The sequence below is a fragment of the Trachurus trachurus genome (genome assembly GCF_905171665.1).
Source record: "Trachurus trachurus genome assembly, chromosome: 1".
NCBI classification, from domain to species: domain Eukaryota; kingdom Metazoa; phylum Chordata; class Actinopteri; order Carangiformes; family Carangidae; genus Trachurus; species Trachurus trachurus.
In genome coordinates this window covers 20,069,494-20,090,792 of record NC_139891.1, presented here as the reverse complement: position 1 = coordinate 20,090,792, position 21,299 = coordinate 20,069,494, and the positions used below count along the sequence as shown (strand labels likewise).

The 21,299-nt window shown below is 42.4% G+C and overlaps 2 protein-coding genes across 4 annotated transcripts in view; one reads left to right on the top strand and one right to left on the bottom strand.

Annotated features, from left to right (window-relative positions):
- Positions 1-203: 203 nt before the first annotated feature.
- On the bottom strand, positions 204-13,347 carry tesk1a (testis associated actin remodelling kinase 1a; the record flags this gene model as incomplete). The annotated part of the gene is made up of 10 exons (XM_083990010.1): positions 12,858-13,347; positions 7,510-7,631; positions 6,134-6,182; positions 4,613-4,759; positions 3,755-3,837; positions 3,376-3,466; positions 2,626-2,709; positions 2,336-2,422; positions 2,147-2,240; positions 204-1,402 (listed from the first exon to the last, which is right to left on the bottom strand). Exons 1-10 carry the CDS (start codon positions 13,062-13,064, stop codon positions 204-206), a joined length of 2,163 nt encoding a protein of 720 aa, XP_083846136.1. The 5' UTR covers positions 13,065-13,347.
- A 4,214-nt stretch (positions 13,348-17,561) lies between these two features.
- tmx2b (thioredoxin-related transmembrane protein 2b) overlaps positions 17,562-21,299 on the top strand; it is an 81,897-nt gene continuing 78,159 nt past the window's right edge. For all 3 annotated transcript variants that reach the window (XR_014595652.1, XR_014595653.1, XM_083979850.1), the window contains exons 1-3: positions 17,562-17,852; positions 18,931-18,991; positions 19,317-19,430. Coding sequence is in view for 1 of the 3 variants with exons in the window: in XM_083979850.1 (XP_083835976.1) it covers positions 17,664-17,852; positions 18,931-18,991; positions 19,317-19,430 (364 nt within the window). In the remaining 2 variants the exon portion in view is untranslated. The remainder of the gene's footprint in view (positions 17,853-18,930; positions 18,992-19,316; positions 19,431-21,299) is intronic.

Here is a 21,299-nt window from a genome sequence, read left to right as displayed (position 1 = left end):
TCCCTGTTCTTTACCTTTGCAGTGCTCTGTTGTGTTTACTCCCCCAGCCCACCAGGTGGCACTCTAACACATCTTCCATCTTTGCTTTGACTGCACAGAGTCAACTACACATCTCAGAAGCCGGGGACAGCGTTAGCTTCTCTGCTGGTGCAGGTCACCAAAGTTCAAAACGAGCCCCCTCCCCCCGCTCCGAGCAGGTCGGTCTATGTCTGGGCTTCTGGCAGCGACCGGCCGGGCTCACATGGCACGGAGGGCCCGGCCGCAATGAGACCATTTGTGCCGCGACACAGAAGAGCTTTGGTTGCCGTGGCGGCTGCTGCTGTCGTGGAACTAGCGCCACCGGTAATAGTACCATTGAGGTTGCGGTAGGGCCGCTGCCGTGGTAGCGAAGCCCTTCGGCGCGGCGCCGGCATGGCAGCTGAACCGCGGAGGCACACTGAGGGGAAACTCAGACCTACCAGACAGCAGCCCGGACAGGAAATGACCTCGTCCTGCTCCGAGGGGTCGGAGGACAGAACCTGGGCACCGCTGTAACCGTTCGCCTGCCCTCCGACGCCCCACTGCACCTGCTGGCCGATCACCAGCGCCGAGCCGTTGTTGTTGTCCAGCTGCGGGAGAGAAGGTGAAGAGCGCGGCCCGTTGCAGATGGGAAGTCTCCAGCCATTGGTCCGTAATGAGGAGGAGGAGGAGGAGGAGGTGAGGAGGGGTCTTCCAGGTGTGCAGTCCAGGATTGCCTCTGCTGGCTCTGGAGACTTGGTACAGTCCATTGGTTCTGTTAGACTCACACTCTCCTCCTCCTCCTCCTCCTCCTCCTCCTCCTCTAAGCGCTCCAGAGACACCATCTCCAGCTCCACAGGAAGACCCGACTCCTCCCCCAATCTCACCTCCTCCTTTAACAGCTCCTTCCTCTCCGCTACCTCCACCTGCGGCCCCTCATCCACCTTCTGTGACAACTGTTTGTCCTCCACATCATCTGACGTTCGGGTGTCCTCGTCCCTTTCCTCCTCCTTCACCTCCACGTCTCTTGGCGACACCACAGTCCGGCTGAGCTCTGGGGTACAGGGCAGCGACTGGCACCTCCTGTGCGGCGGCCGCATCCCCAGCGTCCCTCTGAGGAGGTGCGGGGAGTCGCACGGGTCTCGAAGCGCCGGGAGTGTGAAGGTCAGGGAGATGACGGACTTGCTGGGCGTGTCTAAGAGTTTGCACCGCCCTCCGTTCAGGTCCTGTCGGAGAGAGAAGGGGTTGACCCTCGCAGGGGTTCCCAGGAGAGGAGGGGTCAGGGCCGCTGGGGGCAACATGTCCGACTGACTCCTCGCCAAGCCTTGCCGTTGCTGGCTGCGGTCAGCGAGGTGGCATGGAGAGCTGCGGCGCCTGTAGGGGCTGACGTCCACCGCCACAGGGTCTGGAGAGGAGGGAAGAGAGAGAGAGGTGGAAGTGAGAACGTCACAGAAAAAACTAATGACAGGAAATGGAGCCACAAATTCTCCTTAAAGCGGAACTATGCAGGATTTTTAGTTTAATTATGCTATAGTTTTACCTTAATTTAAGAGCGTTGGAGTAATTGTGATTAATAAATGACATGTAACTTTGTTATAGGGAGAATGGAGGCTCTCTGCCTTCCACATAGCGTGTCTTGGCTGAAAACCAACTTTGCAAGATCAGCGCCTGCGACCCGGTGTCCCAGCTCTCGTCAAGCGTACCCCGTAACCCGTAATCTCTTGTTTATAACAGATTAAACGACACAAATATACGCATCGTAAAATTGTATATAACATATAATGATATCTACCGCTCTATTGATTGATTTCTCGCCGGCTTCATTGTAAACAAATGCACAGGGTTAGCAAAACAGCGTAAAAGCAACTGGACTTGCATAGTTCCCCTTTAAAGTGCACACAATCTCAAGTTCAACAAAACACAATGTTGTCCACAACAGTTACATCTCATGTTTTGGCCAAAACCGGTGTCTCAGCTCCTCTGCAACATATTCATCATACATACAACTTTATTTTTTTCCTCTTGGCTAACTGCTGTTTGTTTGCCAACTACAATGCCGACTTCCAGGTTTGACATCTAGCTGCACATTGTTTCAGCAAAAACATGACAACATTTTTAAGAGGTCACTGTCATGATCCTTTTGACTCACCAAGTGCGATGGGCTTCTCTTCCTCTTCTTCCATCGGCATGGCCTCCAGTGTGAAGACGATGTCTGTGAACGCGGGACGCCTTTCTGCACTCATCTGAAAAACAGCCAAAGACAAATGATGATGCTATTGATTAAGGATTTATGTGTACATGTCAGTAGACTGAGAGAGAGTGTGTGTGGTTTACTCACGTTACAGCAGGTGACTGCGAGGCTGAAGAACGCAGGTGGACAATCCCCAACCATGTTCTCAAATGCATCCACATCCAGACCAAAGTCCTAGACCCACAAACAATTCAGGTTTCACTGGAGACTGAAGGAAGCTCAAAGCCATTTGTGACACATACAAAATGATATCCTGACACAAAATGCAAAAAACTGCAACAAGTGACAGTCAAAACTTTCATAACTCCAACGACGAGTAAAACGACTCATAAAGCTGTACACAAACACACACAGAACAGCCTGCAGTGGACTCCTACCTCTGTCCTGGGCAGGAAGTCAGGATCAGCTTCAATCCGGGCGATGATCTCACACAGAATGATACCGTACGCAAACACATCCACCTGTGTCAGGAGAGAGAGGAGCGATTTCAACTCTGATCGAGCATGAGTTCACACAGGGGTGGACTGTGGAGAACTGGTTCCATAACCCAACTTTTTGTGGGATAAAGGTGCACAGGCTATGGTTGGATTCATAATCATGGGATATATATAATAAGAGACAAATTTAGGTTTTAATTTCCAGTTCTAGTCACAGATTTTCCTAAATGTATCTACACTGTCATGAATCGGTTCAGAAAGAAAATAAACCTAAAATGAAGCTGTAATTGTTAATAGTTGATGTGTTTGAGAAGAACTTCTTCTGTTTGCTAGAAACAGAAAACTGACCAATGCGGGCACAGTGAAAGTGAAATTTCATTCATTTTATCCCTGTTGGGATCCTGTAGGAACCATGACTCACTTTATGCAAGGATGTGATTGGTCAGTAGTTTAGTAACAGCAGCAGTAAAAACAGGCTGTTACTTGAATCAAAAGTACTCTACATGCCATTAAATTGTCAAAATAAAAATAAAACTCATTCATTGACTAAAAGCTGCGTCACAGTAAAAGTCATAGTCCTTCACAGTAATCAGCAACAACAGCAGTCAGAAGTTACACAGTATTTTATTTAATTTAAGTTTTAATATACTACTTAGACTGTGCAGCAATATGAAAGAGAAAGCTGTTTACCTTCTCATCGTACAGCTCCCCCCTCAGGACCTCAGGAGCCATCCAGTATGGGGAGCCCACAATAGCCAAGGGCTGCTTCTCCACGCCGTCACTGCAGAGACACAACACGCTCAGATTGAGCTGCAGCAGCTCTACAACACTTCTCTGTTGAGCTTTTAACTTGTACAATACTTGTAGCAATTATTAATCCAAAAATGATTGAATATGATCTTGGACAAATGATAGACATATCAGGCACATGTTTACACCTCCTGTTGAAAGTATAACAATTGCTCATCTGTGGTCACACACACACTGACAGAGTGACATCACACTTTCTGTAAATACAGTTCTTTCATGAAGACAATGACAGCAGAGGAAGAGGAATCATGACACCGACCTGTAATCGGGGATCTTCTCTGCCAGGCCGAAGTCTCCCACCACTGCAGTGAACATGCCGTTATCACAGCGGACCAGACAGTTCTGCACAGGACAACAGTCAGGATTGTAAAAAAATATTGGTATTTCCTTGTTAACACTTTAAATCACAATCACATTAAATAACTCGTCTTTATAAGTTGTTGTGACGCTGTGCTGTTGGAGGGGGCTGTGCTGAGGTGTGTCTGCTGAAATGTGAAAGACAACCTGGGAAGTCCAGGTGTAGAAACTAATGCATAAACCTTAAAACTTCTCTGGTTGGTTTCTAGAAGTTTTAAGAGTATAACGGGAAGCAGAGCTTTCAGCTATCAGGCTCCTCTCTTGTGGAAACCGCTCCCTGGCTTCAGGAGGCAGACACTCAGTCTACACTTAAGATCAGGCTGAAAACCGCCTCTCCCTCTTTGATAGGGCTGAGTACAATGAGAATTAATATATTGATCAGCTTTGTTTGCCGACAGAGGTGGACACTGGAGAGAGACTCCACACCCCTGTGAAATATTTATCTCTGCGGTGCTGAGGCAAACGTGGCTGTCTCTCAGTGTGGTCCTGCACTGTGGGGTTTACTTAACTTCACTGTGACTGCTATTGCCACCAGAGGGATGTCTTTACTGTCTCTCATGCACATGTGAATGTGAGCATGTGGGGTGTGTTTGCCCTAAATAAAAACTTGAAAACCTTTCGTTCCAGTCTCTACAGCAGAACTTCAGCATCATGGTGGATTGTCTGCTTTTTTTTTTTAATGTATGCTCAACATTTAGGCTAACTGTACTTTTACTGTATTAGTAAGACAAATGTACTGTCTTGCTGCTGCATGCTGTACCTTGGAGGTGAGGTCTCTGTGGAATATGCCCTTGTTGTGCAGGTACTGCAGCCCCCGGGCGATGTCCAGGGACAGACCAATCCTGACGCCCCACGACAGGTGCAGATCACTGTCCAGCAGCTGCTCCAGGTTGCCTCCATTTATGTACTACAGACACAAGAGGCACTTATTACTATTGGGTTAGGGTCAGACACAAACACAGGCTCTAGTGTGTGGACATATCACCCACTCCCACACAGTTTTCACAGTATTCAATTAATTTTGCTTATTTTATTTTCTATCGATGATAATAAATATTTCTCTGCAACGGAGCAACATTTATGAAGAGCTACATAACGTTTATGATGAGATACATGAGACATCTGTTTCACTTCTCTCCGACATAATGGAGCTGGAGAGACAGTCACCGCTGGATGGAGTCGGATGAAACTGTAGTTTACAGTAAACAGAGTCCCCTGGTGGCCAGAAACAGCCATGTTCAGCTAATGCCTCCGGGGTGACCATGGTAACCACTGGACACTATGCAATATGTTATACCGCTTGGTATTATTACTTTAAGCAGATACAGTGAGTGAACCCGTTGGAATCACCTCCATTCATGATATACCGGCGGCATGAAACAAACTACACACATCAAAACCACACAACATCTGAGCACTAGCCTGGTTCTGATTTAGTTTATCCTTCCTGTGTACAGCAGTGTACAAATACATTGCAGAGTTGCTTTGTGGGGGCGTTGTTTAGCTCAGTGGGTAGAGCAGGCGCCCCATATACAGGGGCTATACTCTTCGACACAGCTGCCCTGGATTGATTTCACCGATTCCCCCTCTCTCTGTCTCCCCATTTCCTGTCTCTCTACAGCTGTCCTATCAATTAAAGGCCCAAAAGCCCCAAAAAATACAAAAAAGAAAAAGAAAAGAAAAGTTGCTTTGTGAACAATCAAACTTTCACACTGCAGTAGAAAACAGTAGTTAAACCTCCAGAATAATGGCCTCAACAGACGTTAGTTAGATCAGAGTCAGAGTCAGGATTAACCAGACCTGGAGTCCAGTCAAAATCCAGACCAGGCTACAGACAATTTGACTACACTCAGGCATTTACAGAAACATCAGCTGATGCAAAACCAGGCTCCTCCTGATCAGCAGCTCTAATCAACAGGGCTGGTTTCAAGTCACTGGAGCCAAAAGAGGCTCCACTTTTGGCTATCGAATGTAAAGGTTCATTTATTGCAGCACTGTGATGACGTTATAACATAACTGTTTGTTTGACATCAGCGTAAGGACAATTGTCTCCACACCTGTTACTGATTGATGATCATGAACAGTGAACGCAGAAAACCAGGTCCACTAAAGGGCTCAGGCACTGCTTTTGTGATTGTATTTATTTTTTAAAACATACTACATTATTTTGTCTATCACGACAGATGTGCAGACAAACTCAGATGGACTGAGAATGACCGAGGCAGAGATGCAACACTTAAGATGTTTCAAGAGGCTAAAAGGAATATGGAAAACATTTTACCTCAGTTAGAGCGTGGAGTTGACCTTCATGCACACAAACCCCAAGAAACCTGAGAGGTGAAGAAAATTAAAAAACAACGGTTAGTGAACTAGACTGAGACTGAGAGCTGCACAATATGTATATGTATGTTTGAGCATCGCCATTGCCAGGAGTGCATGTGCAAAAGTCACATCGCAGGACATGCAATGTGTGTTTTTTGTTTTTTTAGAGCATATCAACTTTTGTTCGCTCATCGACAAGCAAGAGGATAAAACGGGAAAGGAAGATTTAGTCCCTAAAAGAAAAAAAATATATTACAGACTAGCTCTTTATGATGAATGCAAAACAACCTTCTTCATTCACAGATTAATCCCCTTTATTTTAGGGTATGGCATGTTAGATCATTAAAGCAGAAGTAAGTGATATATTTGTGTTAATATAAGTCTTAAATAGTTATATCTTCCGACAGCAATCACTTACATAGAGTGTTTGGACTGAAACACGGGTCTGTCAGTCACTCTGCTCTGCTCTGAGCCGAGGAGAAAACATTTATCGTATCCTACAGTTTTTATCCAATGAGGAGAGAGAACGGCATGCAGGGCTGTGTGTGCAGCCAAGGGACGCCGTGAATGTGGTGACGTAGGGACGAGGACTGTTATGGTGCGTTCAAGGCAACCCGTAACTCGTGTTTTTCCGACCTGTGAAGTCGTACCAGTTCGATCTGGTACGAGTTCACGGGTCAGAAGTTATGAGTGGCCGTTATAGTGACTTTCACCGGTAAAACAGGTCGGAAAAACACGAGTGGGTTGCCTGGAACGCTACAAAGTCGTAAGTTGTGACTTGAAGCTGTAATTTACGGTTTCAAAAGCCTGCCTGGAACGCAGCATTACCCGAAACGACCGGATCGCTTACTTCTGCTTTAACCTTAGCCCGGACTAATAGAAGGGTATTACATGAATACAATAGTTTCATGGTGAGTCAACCTAATTCTTTACAAATAGAGCTATTCAAGTCATGTGGTGAAAATTCTTCTATTTTTTAATATGGCAATGAATATTGTAGAAAAAAAACACTATATCCATCCATCTATCCATCTATCCATCTATCCATCTATCTATCTATCTATCTATCTATCTATCTATCTATCTATCTATCTATCTATCTATCCATCCATCCATCCATCCATCCATCCATCCATCCGAATGTAAGTGAGATAATGTGATAAACTCTGTCATATACATCATAGTTTCCATCACAGTTTGCATGTTGCTCAATCTATCTGCTAATGTTTTAGCCTGATAGAAAAGACCGTTTTGTTGTTGTACTGAATGAGTCAAGTTGTGAGCTGAGATTTACTTCGCTGTTGAATGTGTTTCTAAATAAACAGAAGTACCTACCTGAGAATATTGGGGTGGCAGAGCCTGTTCATGAGCTGCACCTCTCGTAGCATGTTAGCTTTGTTGCTAGCCAGCGTGTTCATTTTCAGTGCCATCACTTGCCCAGTGATTCGATGCTGAACCTGGAAGACAAGAAGAGAACGGTTACAGTAAGACGCCATGCTTCATTTATTAGACTGTCAGACGTTAATAGTCAAATATCGCTACATCATTCACAAACTCTTGAGGTCCTGGGGTCAAATCAGCTGTACTTCCAGAAAAGAATGGGAATTTCTGTATTTACTATATAGGGTATTTGTGTCTCTGGTTCATTTGATTTTCATTTTTAATTACAAAACTTCAAATTGTTCATTAATGTTAATGTTTGTCTGCTTACTGCTATTTTGCACAAACAATGCTGCCTACTGTTAAGAAATTGTGTCACAGTTACTGTCATTTTTGGCACTGTTTCATTTACCAGATCTTCACACATTTCAAATCCAAATGGCCAATAACAACTTTATCAAACCACCAGTTCAACAAGCAGCAAACTGAAAAGAGATATTTTTTTAATCAGTTTTCTCTGCTGTCTCTCAGGCTCTTTACACAACAACACCTAACATTGTACTGTTGTAAAGGGATAAAAGAAAAGCTGAAGAAGAAGTGAGACTAACTGATTACATTCAGCATGAATCTTTAAAAAAAAGCATCCACCAATAGTCTAGACTGGATCAATAAGTGTATGGATAAGAGAAAGATACAACCAGCTGGTTAGTGTCTTCTTACTATGGGTGGATGAGCACATCACAGTTCAGATCCAGTCACTGTAAGTCCGGTTTGACCACGGTCATTTAGTGATTGCTATAATTTTGTATGGGGCACAATGAGATCTGTGAGAGCGAGACAGAGCTTTTTTACTGCTTTGTTCTGGAGGCTGACAAACACTCTCATAAAGCTGCTGCTGAGGTCTGAGTCTGGCTAACTGACTGTGCCAGAGTGTGATTTAGATTTTCAGGGGAAAATTGATTGGATTAACTGACCAGTTGATAAATTAATAGACAATTTGTCATTGCTGGCAGAAAAACTAGATTTTTGTTTAATAAAGGTTAACAGGTCTTAAAATCATATAATACATACAGTAATATATCTTAATAAAGTGTGTATGTTGTTCTTTAAATTTTGACTGCAGGAACGGTTAATATAGTATTAGTCTAACAGGCTAACAAAAATGAGCATGTGCTGAACATCTGTAGCTGTGTGTGTGTGTGTGTGTGTGTGTGTGTGTGTGTGTGTGTGTGTGTGTGTGTGTGTGTGTGTTTGTAGGCGTGTGTGTGTGTGTGTTTGTAGGCGTGTGTGTGCGCGTGTGTGTGTGTGTGTCTGGCTGGGTGACTGACTGGTAATTTTTGCCTAGAAAGTTCAGCCAGTGTCTGGAGTGCATACATACGTTCCAGTCTGTGTTTGCAGGCGCGTGTACGTGTGTGTATTAATAGCGTAGCACTAATAGGCTTTCTGGATTTCCCATCACTCCTTGTGATCTGCACAAATCCACTGCGGGCCATTAGCGAGGTCTCGCCCTGAAGCTGACAGGCAGCATGCGCACACGCGCAAACACACACAAACACCAGCACATGCACGTATACACCCACCCACACGCCCACTGCCAAGTGAACAGGATAAACGGTAAGATGAGAGATTAACAGTGATAATACACTCTAATTATAAATAAAAATTAAAGTCTCATTATGAGCAATAAACACATTATAAATCACAATGACATACACTGATGATGACAAGATCAGATTACACTAAATGCTAAAGATTCAATGGTAACATTTAAGTGTGGACTTGGTCATAGTATAGGAAATGTGTTATCTCAGGTAAGCCCTCTTATCAACAACAAAAGAAACAAAGTGGAGGCTTTAGTGTGGGAGTTATTGCAGGTACACCTGCATCGAAGGCTACCACAGGTTTTCATGTCATTTAGTGAGTATGACTAAACAACTTCAAGTACAAAGCTCCATTGAATATATAAAATCTTTATGTTCTTCAAACTACTTAGTCATAGTCTAGTACTTCGTCACCGAGCACCACTCCCTTGATGTTTGAAGTCTTTACTTGTGTGTGTGTAAATCTTTGACTCTTTATGATAAGAGCTGAACTATTTTCTGAGGAATTCCATTTGTAAGATCCCTCGCCCTGAGCAAACACTCCCGCTACGACCATGACTTTACACTGTCCCCGACAGGAACACATCGATTCTGTGTGAGGCCTCAAGTTGATAGTCAGATGCTGCTTTATCCCCCTTTTCTACCAAAATGAGCAACATAAATGCATCTTTTAAAACCAAACTCCCAGTCAAGTTTGTCTTTCTGTCCAGACTGAGGGCACACATAGCTGCAAGAACGATGTCCTCACACACTTACAGTGCATGATGAGAGAGAGAGAGTCGCCTCTGTACTACTGGTCAAACAGATCTGTCACGTCTCATCCCTGTGAAAGTGTAGCAGCCACTGAGTGAGCCACTACGGTTGATGACTCTGTGTGTTTTTAAAACTTATTTTGAAGACCCAGGCGGTGCTAGGCAGGTGACAGGCGTGTGCTCTGAATGTTGTGTCAGCAGAGAAGGGGGTGAAAGTGAATGGATTCACACAGATGTTGTGTTTACATCAATGCCAATCAGATCAGAGACGATACCTACACCTACAGCGGTCATTTGACCCTGACCCTGCTCCAATGACGACAAAAAAACGCAACCTTAGTGGGTCTTAGTGGGGTTTTTTTGTGCCAGTGAGAACAGGGATTTACCCACATAAAGGTTACAGAGAAGGAAAATCTACTAGGATACATACGGAGAGGTGAAGTGAGCGTAATCTACTTAGTCTGGACAGTCGGTCCTGTTGTCCAACAAGCCTGTCACCTCACATGCACATGCACAAAGAGACAACAACACACACTGTCGGTGCAACACTCTGTCACACATGACAAATACACGACGTGACACTCAGGCTTGTCCATTCATCACAAAAAATGGGAAATGTTCATGCCCCAATGGATGAGAGGATGACATGAATAACTGGTGCTAGCATCCACACCACCGAAAAAGACTGATATTATGTGTTACTGTGATGCAGGCAGTCGCAAACAGCTGCAGTTAGCATAGATACAAACATTTGAGTCCTCTTTTCTGTTACAATTTTTACTGTGTAGCCACTTTGATAAAAATGTATAAATTGAGTCATGTATACATTGACACAGCTGATTTGCTTTCAACTTGTATGGACAATGAAAGGCCTGGAATCTCCTCCTTGTGGCTCTGCGTCCTCCACCCAGACTAGTTTCAACGTCTGAATGCTTGGGACAAATCTGAACAAATTCCCTCAAGACATTTCTGAGATGTTGCATCAACAAGGCTGCCACAAACTTGATCTTTGACCATGGACCATCAGAGTCTAATCAGCTGATCCTTGAGTCCTGTAATGGCCGTGCACATATATATCAATATGTCTCTGGCTCAGGTTGTCAGCAATGCAGAGGCATAGAAAAGTTCATTCTCGTCATTAAAGTGCCTTTTATTCCTAAATTTAAACAAGGACGAGTGGCTCAAAAGTTAATGTTGAATGTTATTGTGCCGCTGATGCAACAGACAAACTCGCGGATCATTTAGAGGAAGCCAGCACAGTGAAATATACAAACCAGATCAAATAAACATACCTTAAGTATGATACATTAGTGAGAGGCAGAGTGTTGCTGCTCCGAGCCAACACTGAGTATCAACAAAAGTCCAGAGTTGAAAGCTGTTAATGGAGCTTCACTCTCTACCTAATTGATCAGAGAGAGTGACTCACTGGACCATTAAACTGTTAGTGTCAGACTACATTTCACTCAGTGTCTTTTTTATATTTATTCATCCACCACTCATCTTTATCTTATACCTGAGAATCCTATGTGTTTTGTCTTTGTATTATAGACATAAGACTATTTATTGATCCCACATGTGGGAAATTTGCTTGTTACATCATACAACAAGAAGGTAAACAAGGTAGAAAAATATGCAAATGACAGAATGACATTTTATGTTTATTCTTATAATTAAAGCAGAAGTGAGTGGTCCGGTCGTTTTCGCTAATGCTGCGTTCCAGGCAGGCTTTTGAAATCGTAAATTACAGCTTCAAGTCACAACTTACGACTTTGTAGCGTTCCAGGCAACCCACTCGTGTTTTTCCGACCTGTTTTACCGGTGAAAGTGCACTATAACGGCCACTCATAACTTCCGACCGGTGAACTCGTACCAGATTGAACTGGTACCACTTCACGGTCGGAAAAATACGAGTTTCCTTGAACGCACCATAACAGTCACTCATCCCTACGTCACCACATTCACGGCGTTCCTTGGCTGCACACACAGCCCTGCATGCCGTTCTCTCTCCTCATTGGATAAAAACTGTAGGATACGATAAATGTTTTCTCCTCGGCTCAGAGCAGAGCAGAGGGACTGAGAGACCCGTGTTTCAGTCCAAACACTCTATGTAAGTGATTGCTGTCGGAAGATATAGCCTAACTATTTAAGACTTATATTAACACAAATATATCACTCACTTCTGCTTTAAGAGAGACATCTATCGATCTATCTATGTAGAATCAGAAATACCACACAATCTATATGATCTGATACAATACGGCACTGGATTGATGTTTTACACCATAAGCAAGCAGAAGGATGGTCTTTGCTATATTATGAAAAACACCACATATGCCAGGAAACACGCAATATCTGATAAACCATAATCCAGTAAATCCACCATGTGATAATAAGAGGTAAACTATAAAATGATCTGCATCTAACTGAGGGATTGTGAGTCTCAAAACAGTGTTGACCAAACACACACAGGGTCAAACTGACAAATCACTTATAGTAGTAGGGGTGGGCAAAAATATTGATACGACAATATATCGCGATACATTGTCTTCCGATTAAATATCGATATTCAAAATCTGAATATCGATATTTTTTCAAATAATAAATCATGTTTCAGATGTGAATCCAGTACGACTTCCGCACCTCTGCTCCGCGAGGTGTCACTGACTGTACCACTACCTCAGACAGTGTGTTGTTCATGCAAATATGTTGTATAACTTTGTTTTGACTCAGTTTGTCCCATGAATTATCACTATCATCTGATGTACATACAACTCGGATTTTAAGATGCATAATGCCTTTTACATTTTTCAGTGAACTATGTAGAATATCACAATATATCGCAAAATTTGGATATCGCAATATCATATCTTATCATGACTCAAGTACCGTGATGCGTATCGTATTGTGAGGTCCTTGGCGATGCCCACCCCTAACTTATAGAGTCACATACCTTGAAGACCTCCGAGAAGAAGCCTGAGCCGATCTTCTCACAGAAGAAGTCGTCGATGCGGGCCAGGCTGGACACGGCGCTCCGCAGGGCCCGGTACGAGGACGGGCGGATCCGGTTCGGCGCGTGGATGCTGTGGAGCGGCGGCTCATCCGGTCCACAGTGCCCGTCCTCGGGGTCGCAGAAGCAGCACTCGGCGTGGTAGTCCATGGTGGCGCTGGCTGGCAGACAGAGACCACCAGGTGCTCCAGTTAAAAAAAAACGTCTATTTGTTAGACTGCAGGAGTCCTGAGGCACGAGGGGATGGTGACTCCCAGTCCCACCATCATAACGTCGATGATCAAAACGTCTCCTGTGGGTGACCTAATGACCTGATAATAGCCTATATTTTTTTAAACAATACTGCTTTAGTTTTCCAGATTCACCCTGATGAACCCCGGGTTATTAGCCTACTACTAAATATTAAAAAATATGATCTATACATCTGCTCTGGTCTAATTGGGTCAGCACCCCCCTATAGAGAAGGACAGAGTCCGGTTCATTTATCCACATCGTCCCAGTTCCCATGTGCTGCTGCTGCTGCTGCTGGTGTGTCTGTCACCGTCGTGTCCTCTGTCTGGTGGAGAAGGAGGAGGTGAAGTCGCTCCGGATCTCTGCGGTGTTTAGTGCGGGACTGCCTGCGCCGAGAGCCCGCCTCGCCGTGTCGGTGCGTGAGGGGGCTCGGTCCCCTCCGTCATCCCGTCGGTGTGGAGGAGGAGGAGGAGGAGGAGGCTGTGACGACGGAGCTGCTGCTGCTGCTGCTGCTGCCGGGAGATCAGGGCCGAGCTGCAGCCGGCTGCCATACAAAGGTCCCTGTGTGGGAATACATCACACACACACACACACACACACACACACACACACACACACACACACACACACATACACTGTAAGCATCAAAATACAGTCGGATGTAGCCGATGATCAATATCACCACTGTGTGTGTGTGTGTGTGTGTGTGTGTGTGTGTGTGTGTGTGTGTGTGTGTGTGTGTGTGTGTGTGTGTGTGTGTGTGTGTGTGTGTGTAGTAGTGTACACGATGCATGCAAACTGTAGGTGTTATAGCCGATTGGTAGCATCATCTGAGTTTAGCCATGCAGGGCCCCTCTGTTTACCGTGTGCAGCCTCCTGTATACTGTTACTGTAGCCAAGAGGCTAGTAGTAGTAGCCACAGGCAGTCATCATCACTGCTGCCGGGGCGATAAGCCATAACCTCCACTGAATAACACCGACCTGCACCGTTTCGCCGGTCGGTCGGGCTAACACATAATTATATCCTTCATTCAACCAGGGTTTTTTATTTTATTTTATTTTTTAAACATATATATTATTATATATATGTATTATATTAATACTCTAACTGTGTATTGTAAATAATGATGTGAGGCCAAGGCTAAGTAAGTAGGAAAACGTAGCGCATCGAAATTTGACATATCTCCTGGCCAACGGGCTAAAAAAAAAAAAAAAAAAAAAAAACTAGCTACTGTTAATAATGGGAGCTGTCAATGACAAGCGGGTGCAGGCAGACAGACAGAGAGAGAGTCGACGACGGCTTTTACCTCCACAGGCGTCGGTCCGGGTGGAAATGTCGAAGCAGTCCGAGAGGTGGAGGTGAACCGAAGCCAGAAATATCTCTGTGCAGCTCGGCGGCGGCGTCTGCTGCTGATAATCCCGTCTGGATGCCGTCTTCTTCCCTAGGAGCCGCTTAGCGGAGCGGCCACCATGGTGCTGCTGAAGCTGGCCGCAGTGATGCAGCCGACTTCCGGTCAGGATTTTCACAATAAAGTATTCTATGTTTTTAGGTTTATTTATTAAGAATGCAACACATTTTAAATAAAACACAACATAATCTTGTATAAAGAAATATATATATAAAATTAAAAAGTATAATTTATTTTTTGTTTTTAGTCTGCTTGATGCATCACTGCTTACTGTGTAGGATACTGATGTGACTGTGACTACATTAATGGGAGCGCTGTGAGGGTGTATAGGGGGCAGTTGGCTGGAAGATTAGATGGATGGCAATATTTTATTTTATTTTATCTATTTCTGTAACTGACATGATGGCAAATTGTATGTTCTGTGTCTCTGTTGAAAAACAATAAAATATTTGTTTAAAAAAAGTATAATTTTTTATCTATTTCCTTTTCAAAATACGGATACATTTTTAAGGATGTTCAACGTAAATGATGAGTGATTCCTCGTCGATAGACTCACAAAAACAAATCCAAAAATTGTGTGAATAATTTCTTGAAATGATTATAGCTATACATTTTTGACTGGTCACACGTGTTATGCTATATACAGTTGTAATATATATATTACCGGTATAAGAATTATATGGCACTTATAGTTAAAATTATGTGAGAACATATAGGGCAGTATTTTCCTACTCTTTGGTGAATTGCGAGTTTTAATTACGAACTGAGCACTAGAAAGATTTATTTAACAGTTATAATCAACCAAAATAATTTAGGCTGTTGTATGCAAAAATACTTTTAAATGAACATAACAGTCATGAATGAATGTAGCTGCTAAGGTGACCAGATGCTTATGAGTGTATGAGTGTTTTTTGTTTTTTAATAATTTAAATCTAATTTGAAATGATTATTTTTCTATATGGATTTCCATGGGTCATGCAGTCTCACAATCTTTCCATTTAACATTTTAGCCCTTTCAGGCTCTTATATCGAAGAAAAAGTCCTGAAACTTCCTGTGTGCGTTTACTCTAACTCGAGCTTGACACCATACGCCAGGGCTGAGTACGGCTCTGATTGGAGCAGATGAGAAGGCAGCGTCAAACCCTGACAGCAGATCTGGAATCAGGTTTTCTGTCCAACTGCAGGCCTGAAAGACCTGAGCCCTACAAGAAAACTGATACCAGACCAGCCGGTGAGCCGGAAGTAACGCATTGGCAGTGACACACATTTTGATAAATTAATAAATAAACAAAAAAGCAATTATATTATTGGGAGGAAAAAACATAATATTGGGCGCAAAAAAAAGCACATCACCGTTAAAATAACAATAAGCTCATTTATTTAAAAAATAAAATGAAAGAAAAAGAACAGAGAAATAGAAATATAGACCATCTTCATCAGTTCTCCTCCCACTCCTCTTCCTGTTGTGGGAACTGACATGCTTTTCCTGTTCACGTAGGAGGAAGTGATGAGGGAGCTATGCCCACCAGACAAGACACCATTACCACCCAATAAATGCACACACACACACAAAAAAAAAGATAGTGAGTGTTAGTGATGTCAGAAGAAAATGAAGAAAATAACAAAAGCTTCACATTAACATACATTAACATACCAAGCAAGCCTGATCCAAACAATCAAGGGTTAAAATGAGATCAGCATTGTTTGACAAGGATGATATCATGGCATGGTTTCACCTGGATAAGCAATAGCCCATGTCTATGACCTCACTCATTATATCACCATGTTCATTGTGATGAAAGTGTAGAAACACTTTGGTGAAGATGGATAGTATTAACGGTGATGGACAGATTTGACTTCCTTTTAACAAATTCAACAAAAACAAAAAAACATTTGTGTCGAGACGTGAGTCTTCAATCCACTTGGTGATAATAGTGACAATGGTGGCTTTTCATACAGGAAACATAACATGCAGTGTTTTACAACAAAGGAATAACATGCACCAAGTGATTCACATGAAAGGACACAAAATGAACATAGAGATTTGTTTAAAACAGTGATGTGTGAATGCAAATTATTGTAAAATTAATATAAAATGAGATGGAATAATAAAAAATAAAAAAGGTAACATAAGAGGTGGGAAATAATCGGTAGGGAGGTGTGGAGGTCGTAGATAAATTTGGAATTCTGAAAAATATATATAGGCTACACTACAGTATAGGCCACATTCACTTTTTATGTCATTACTGCCATTTATATTCATCCCTAAATATCCACAGTGCATCATTTTAATAATGGTGACTTCCTGCAGGATTATGCTCCATGTCACAAAGCTCAAGACCTCAGACTGCTTTCATCAATATGACAGTGAGCTTAGTGAACTGCATTGGCTTATTTTATATTTTATTTGCTTTTTGCATTTTTGCCTGTTTCAATTACTTTTGAGATCTTTTTATTTGTACAAATTTCTGAGACTTGTCATACAGCTCATCTCCGACTGTACTTTGTATGCTTTATTATAGCACTAACTTTGTGACTTCTGACAACCTTGAAGATCTTCAAACACCTATCAATGACCTGTTCCCTGTTTCCGACCAATCAGCATTTGCTGTAACACATTCGTCCTGATTGACCTCCGCATCTCTTTCCGGCCCTTTAAATGAGCGTTTCTGCACTATTGTGCCGACAGAAAAGTGGTGAAGCTGCATCAAGGCAACAAACATAAAGGACAGATCCACAGGAAGTCCGGTCTTCTACTTTCAGCGTAAAGTGCGTGTATGCAAATTTTAGTTGAGAAAACGCGTCCTTTGGTATAAAGAACCCCCAAAATATGTTGAAATAGAGACAAAATGTCACACATACCCGAAATGTATTTAGAAGTAAAGGAACGATAATTATTTATTGCAAGTTCGGGGCATCACAAACAATGATAGGGGCTTTTATTTTGTTAACTACACCGGAAGTTGTACTAACGTTCACCTTCAAGCAGCAGCCTGGTAACCGTTGTTGCAGTAGTCACATTTAGCTAACGGCTTCATCACCGGTAGCTCCCTGTTTTCGGGGGTTCATTTCCCGACTTAGTGGTGGTACGAGAAGAACTGATAGTAAAATGGCTTTGCTAACACCTTTATTCGCTTTCCTGTATCACTTGCCGCTGGTGTACAAATGGCTGCTGAAGCCCTACTATGTGGCCTCCATCTTCATGTCTGTAGCCTTTCTAGCCGTCCGCAAGACGCCGGGCATCTGTGATAATCTGGCCACACAGCGAGAGGACGGAAACTCCTGCGACTTCGACTGGGTCCGTACAAAAAAAAAAAAAAATCACAACACTGGTTTTCCAAATGGTATACTATCAATACGATTGTATCTTAGCTGGTCGGTGAATGGATGGACACAGGTTTGGATGGCTCACTGACAGCAAGTGCAGCAGGGGCTAGGTGACATTAGCCGCTAACTTAGCTGCAGGGAGAGAATGACAGGCCAGAAAAAAAAAACCTTGAAGTATACACAGTTATGTTAATTGGCAGCTATACACGAGTCACAAAACACATGTTATGACTTGGTACATTTAATTCTGCGATTATATTTCGTGCGGTCTATGTAGATATTGAAATGAGTTTATGAATGCATTGATCAACGTGTAGCTAGCTGCAGTAACGTTAACGTTACGCCATTCATTACTTACCGGTAACGTAACCGTAACGTTAGCTAAGTAATCGATAGTAAGAGTGGATGGAGGGATCAGCAGAGGATGATCTAAGTAAGACAAGTGACCAGCTCCTTTATTGAATAGTGCCACATACATGCACACACAGGAACGACGGCCTTGTAGATATACTACATGCATGTTGTAATGTAATGACTATCAGCAGGAAGATGGTGTGTGTTGACCTTTTTGTATGTCTTTCACACCGATAGACAACTATGGTGCAAGAAAAGGTCTCACAAGGATGTGATCTCAAATGCAGTTAAAGAATAGAAGCTGACAGGGCTACATATTGGCCGTAAATGTGGGCATTTTGCCCCTTAAATTTGAGTCAGTGCAAGTAAATTTTTCATCTACTTGCACTGTTTGTTTTTTTCAGCTCTGGTGAAAAGTGGAAGGGGCAAAATGTGAATATTTGCTTTACGAGTCGATTTACAGTGTGCACCCCTAAATTTTCTGCTTATGCTCCTAAAATTTTAAGTTAGAGGCCACTGTGCTGCTAGTATAGGCCTAACAGTTAAGTCTGGAGCCCTGTAAGATAAACATGTAAGCTGTATGTCTATATGTTCAATCTTGGATCAAAAGATGTTAATTCTTGACGCTTGATATATTTACAGACCGGTGAACACGGTGCCCTCTCTGATGAGATATGTTACTTTTGTGTTTTCAGAGAGAAGTGGAGATTCTCATGTTTCTCAGTGCCATCGTCATGATGAAGAACAGACGAGCGAGTGAGTAAACGTTTTATTCTTAAATAGTTTTAGTAGTAGTGTGGATTAACACTTTCTCAGGTTTGCAATGATAGACACATCCTGAATCATGGCCCACATGAAAGTAACAGGAAATCTGAGATCAGTGAACCAGTCGGATGCGGGGTTTTTTTCACTGTGACAAGAATAAAAGTGCAGAAGAAACATATTAGATTGATCATGTCCTGTTTAAAGGACGCCCGATAGCAGTTGAGATATCAACAACTCGGTATCATAATCTCTTGTTGACATCAATGTTTTTGTGGCATTTGGACAAAAACATGAAAAGTGTTTTGATTTCTCTCAGTAACGGTGGAGCAGCATGTGGGAAACATCATCCTGTTCAGCAAAGTGGCCAATGTCATCCTGTTCTTCAGACTGGACATCAGGATGGGACTGCTCTACCTGACCCTCTGCATAGGTCAGTCCAAACATTACTATTACACACTGACATCAGAGAGACGTGTAACACCTGGTAAAAGGAAGAACCAGTTAATGTAAAGTAAATAATATGAAAACTTAGATGTGGGCCAGTACTCAGAAGATTAGATTTGCTCTGGAGAAATGGGTGTGAGTAGAAAAGAAAACAACAAGAGGTCACTGTCATATGTTTAAAAAAGTAAATAATCAAATTTATTCCAATGTGAATCGATTCTCTTCGTCTTTTCTTTCTTTTTCTTTCTCTTATCTCTTTCTTTCAGAATCACATATAACAACAACAATAACACATAAGACAAAATTGAAATACACAAATTATTCCCTCTTTTCCCTTACAAATCCACCTGTCAGGTAAGTATAATTTGATGTCTAATTCTTAGTTTAGTGCTAATTTAGTTATTATTTTAATTGTCTAATTTATTTCTAATTCTGTATTTTTAAATCCTATTTTATTGCGGATCTTACTGACAGGTGGTTTCCTTAACTTATCCCTCTCTCAATCAAAACAATAAACAAAGATAAATAAAAATAGTTACAACAGTAACAGTAGGCTAATGAATAGCACACAAAAAATAATAATATCACAAATAAAATAAAAAATCAACTTCTCTGACAGTCCAGGTTCAGTGGGGTTTGGCTCGCCACTTCAGTTCAGACTGTATTGTCCGACCATCTGAACTGAAGAATCAGGTAGTGGAAGTTGTCGATAAAGAAGGGGGTGATGAGGAGGATGAGGATAACGATGAGGGGGTTGATGATGAGGGGGATGACGATGAGGGGGGATGATGATGAGGTGGATGATGATGATGATGGGATGATGATGAGGGGGGGTGATGATCGGGCTCACACACACACACAAGCTCCTGGCCTTGAAAATACACAGCCAGTACAAATAATTATTAAAACGCTAACTCTAAATTATGTTACCTTGCGATTATAATATTATTTATATTATTAATATTTCAAACAAACAGAAAAATATATATATACAGTAGGCTATTACATTCATGAAACACCACAACACACCATACAAAAAGGCCAGTAACTGCCACCCATCCTAACTGTTGCTTTGGAATGTTCAACCTCTGTTGCTATGGCGGCAGGTACTGCTGCTACTGGGTTTTACAGTTAGCTAAAAAGTTGGTCTACTTTTGACAAAATAAACATTTCCACTCACCAAGTAGGCTATTTCTTTGGATTTTAGCAGCAGGATGTATACTGCTCCAGGATTGGTGTTGTTCTTCTCTTTTTTCCTTTCTCTCTATCGATTATTTTTTCGTTAATCTCGTCTCTGTCTCTGTGTCTCTAGTTGTCCCTCAAGTGCAGTTAGAGTGAGCATTCCGGGCTCACCCAGGCTTTTTATACAGGGACAGTTGTTATGGTTACTGCCTAAATTAATTATTATTTATTAATGATTTAATTATTTATTAATTTAAATAATGTAGCCTAAATATCAATAGTAGTCACCTAAATAAAATGATTATTTATTTATTTATTTATTTATTTATTTATTTATTTAATCGGTCTAGTAACCGGGGGTTACACTCTCCCCTCTCAAAGGTGTGTACGTCCCGTTACACCTACTTGGCTGCTTAACCACAACTGACTGAGGGACATACGTACTTTGTAATGTCTCTGTGAATGCTGTGCTTAAGCCTTGAAAAAGTGACTGTACAATAGATACAAGGGGATTCCCCAATTGAGTGTAGTGCAGTCTGTCTGGTGGAGCTCTGTGTCTACTGGAATGTCTCTGAGGAGCATCTTGCACATCTTCGTCTGCTGCCACTCCAGTTACTTCTGGCTCGTCTGCTTCAGCACCACTTTCTTGTCCAGTTCCAGTTTCCTCTTCAGG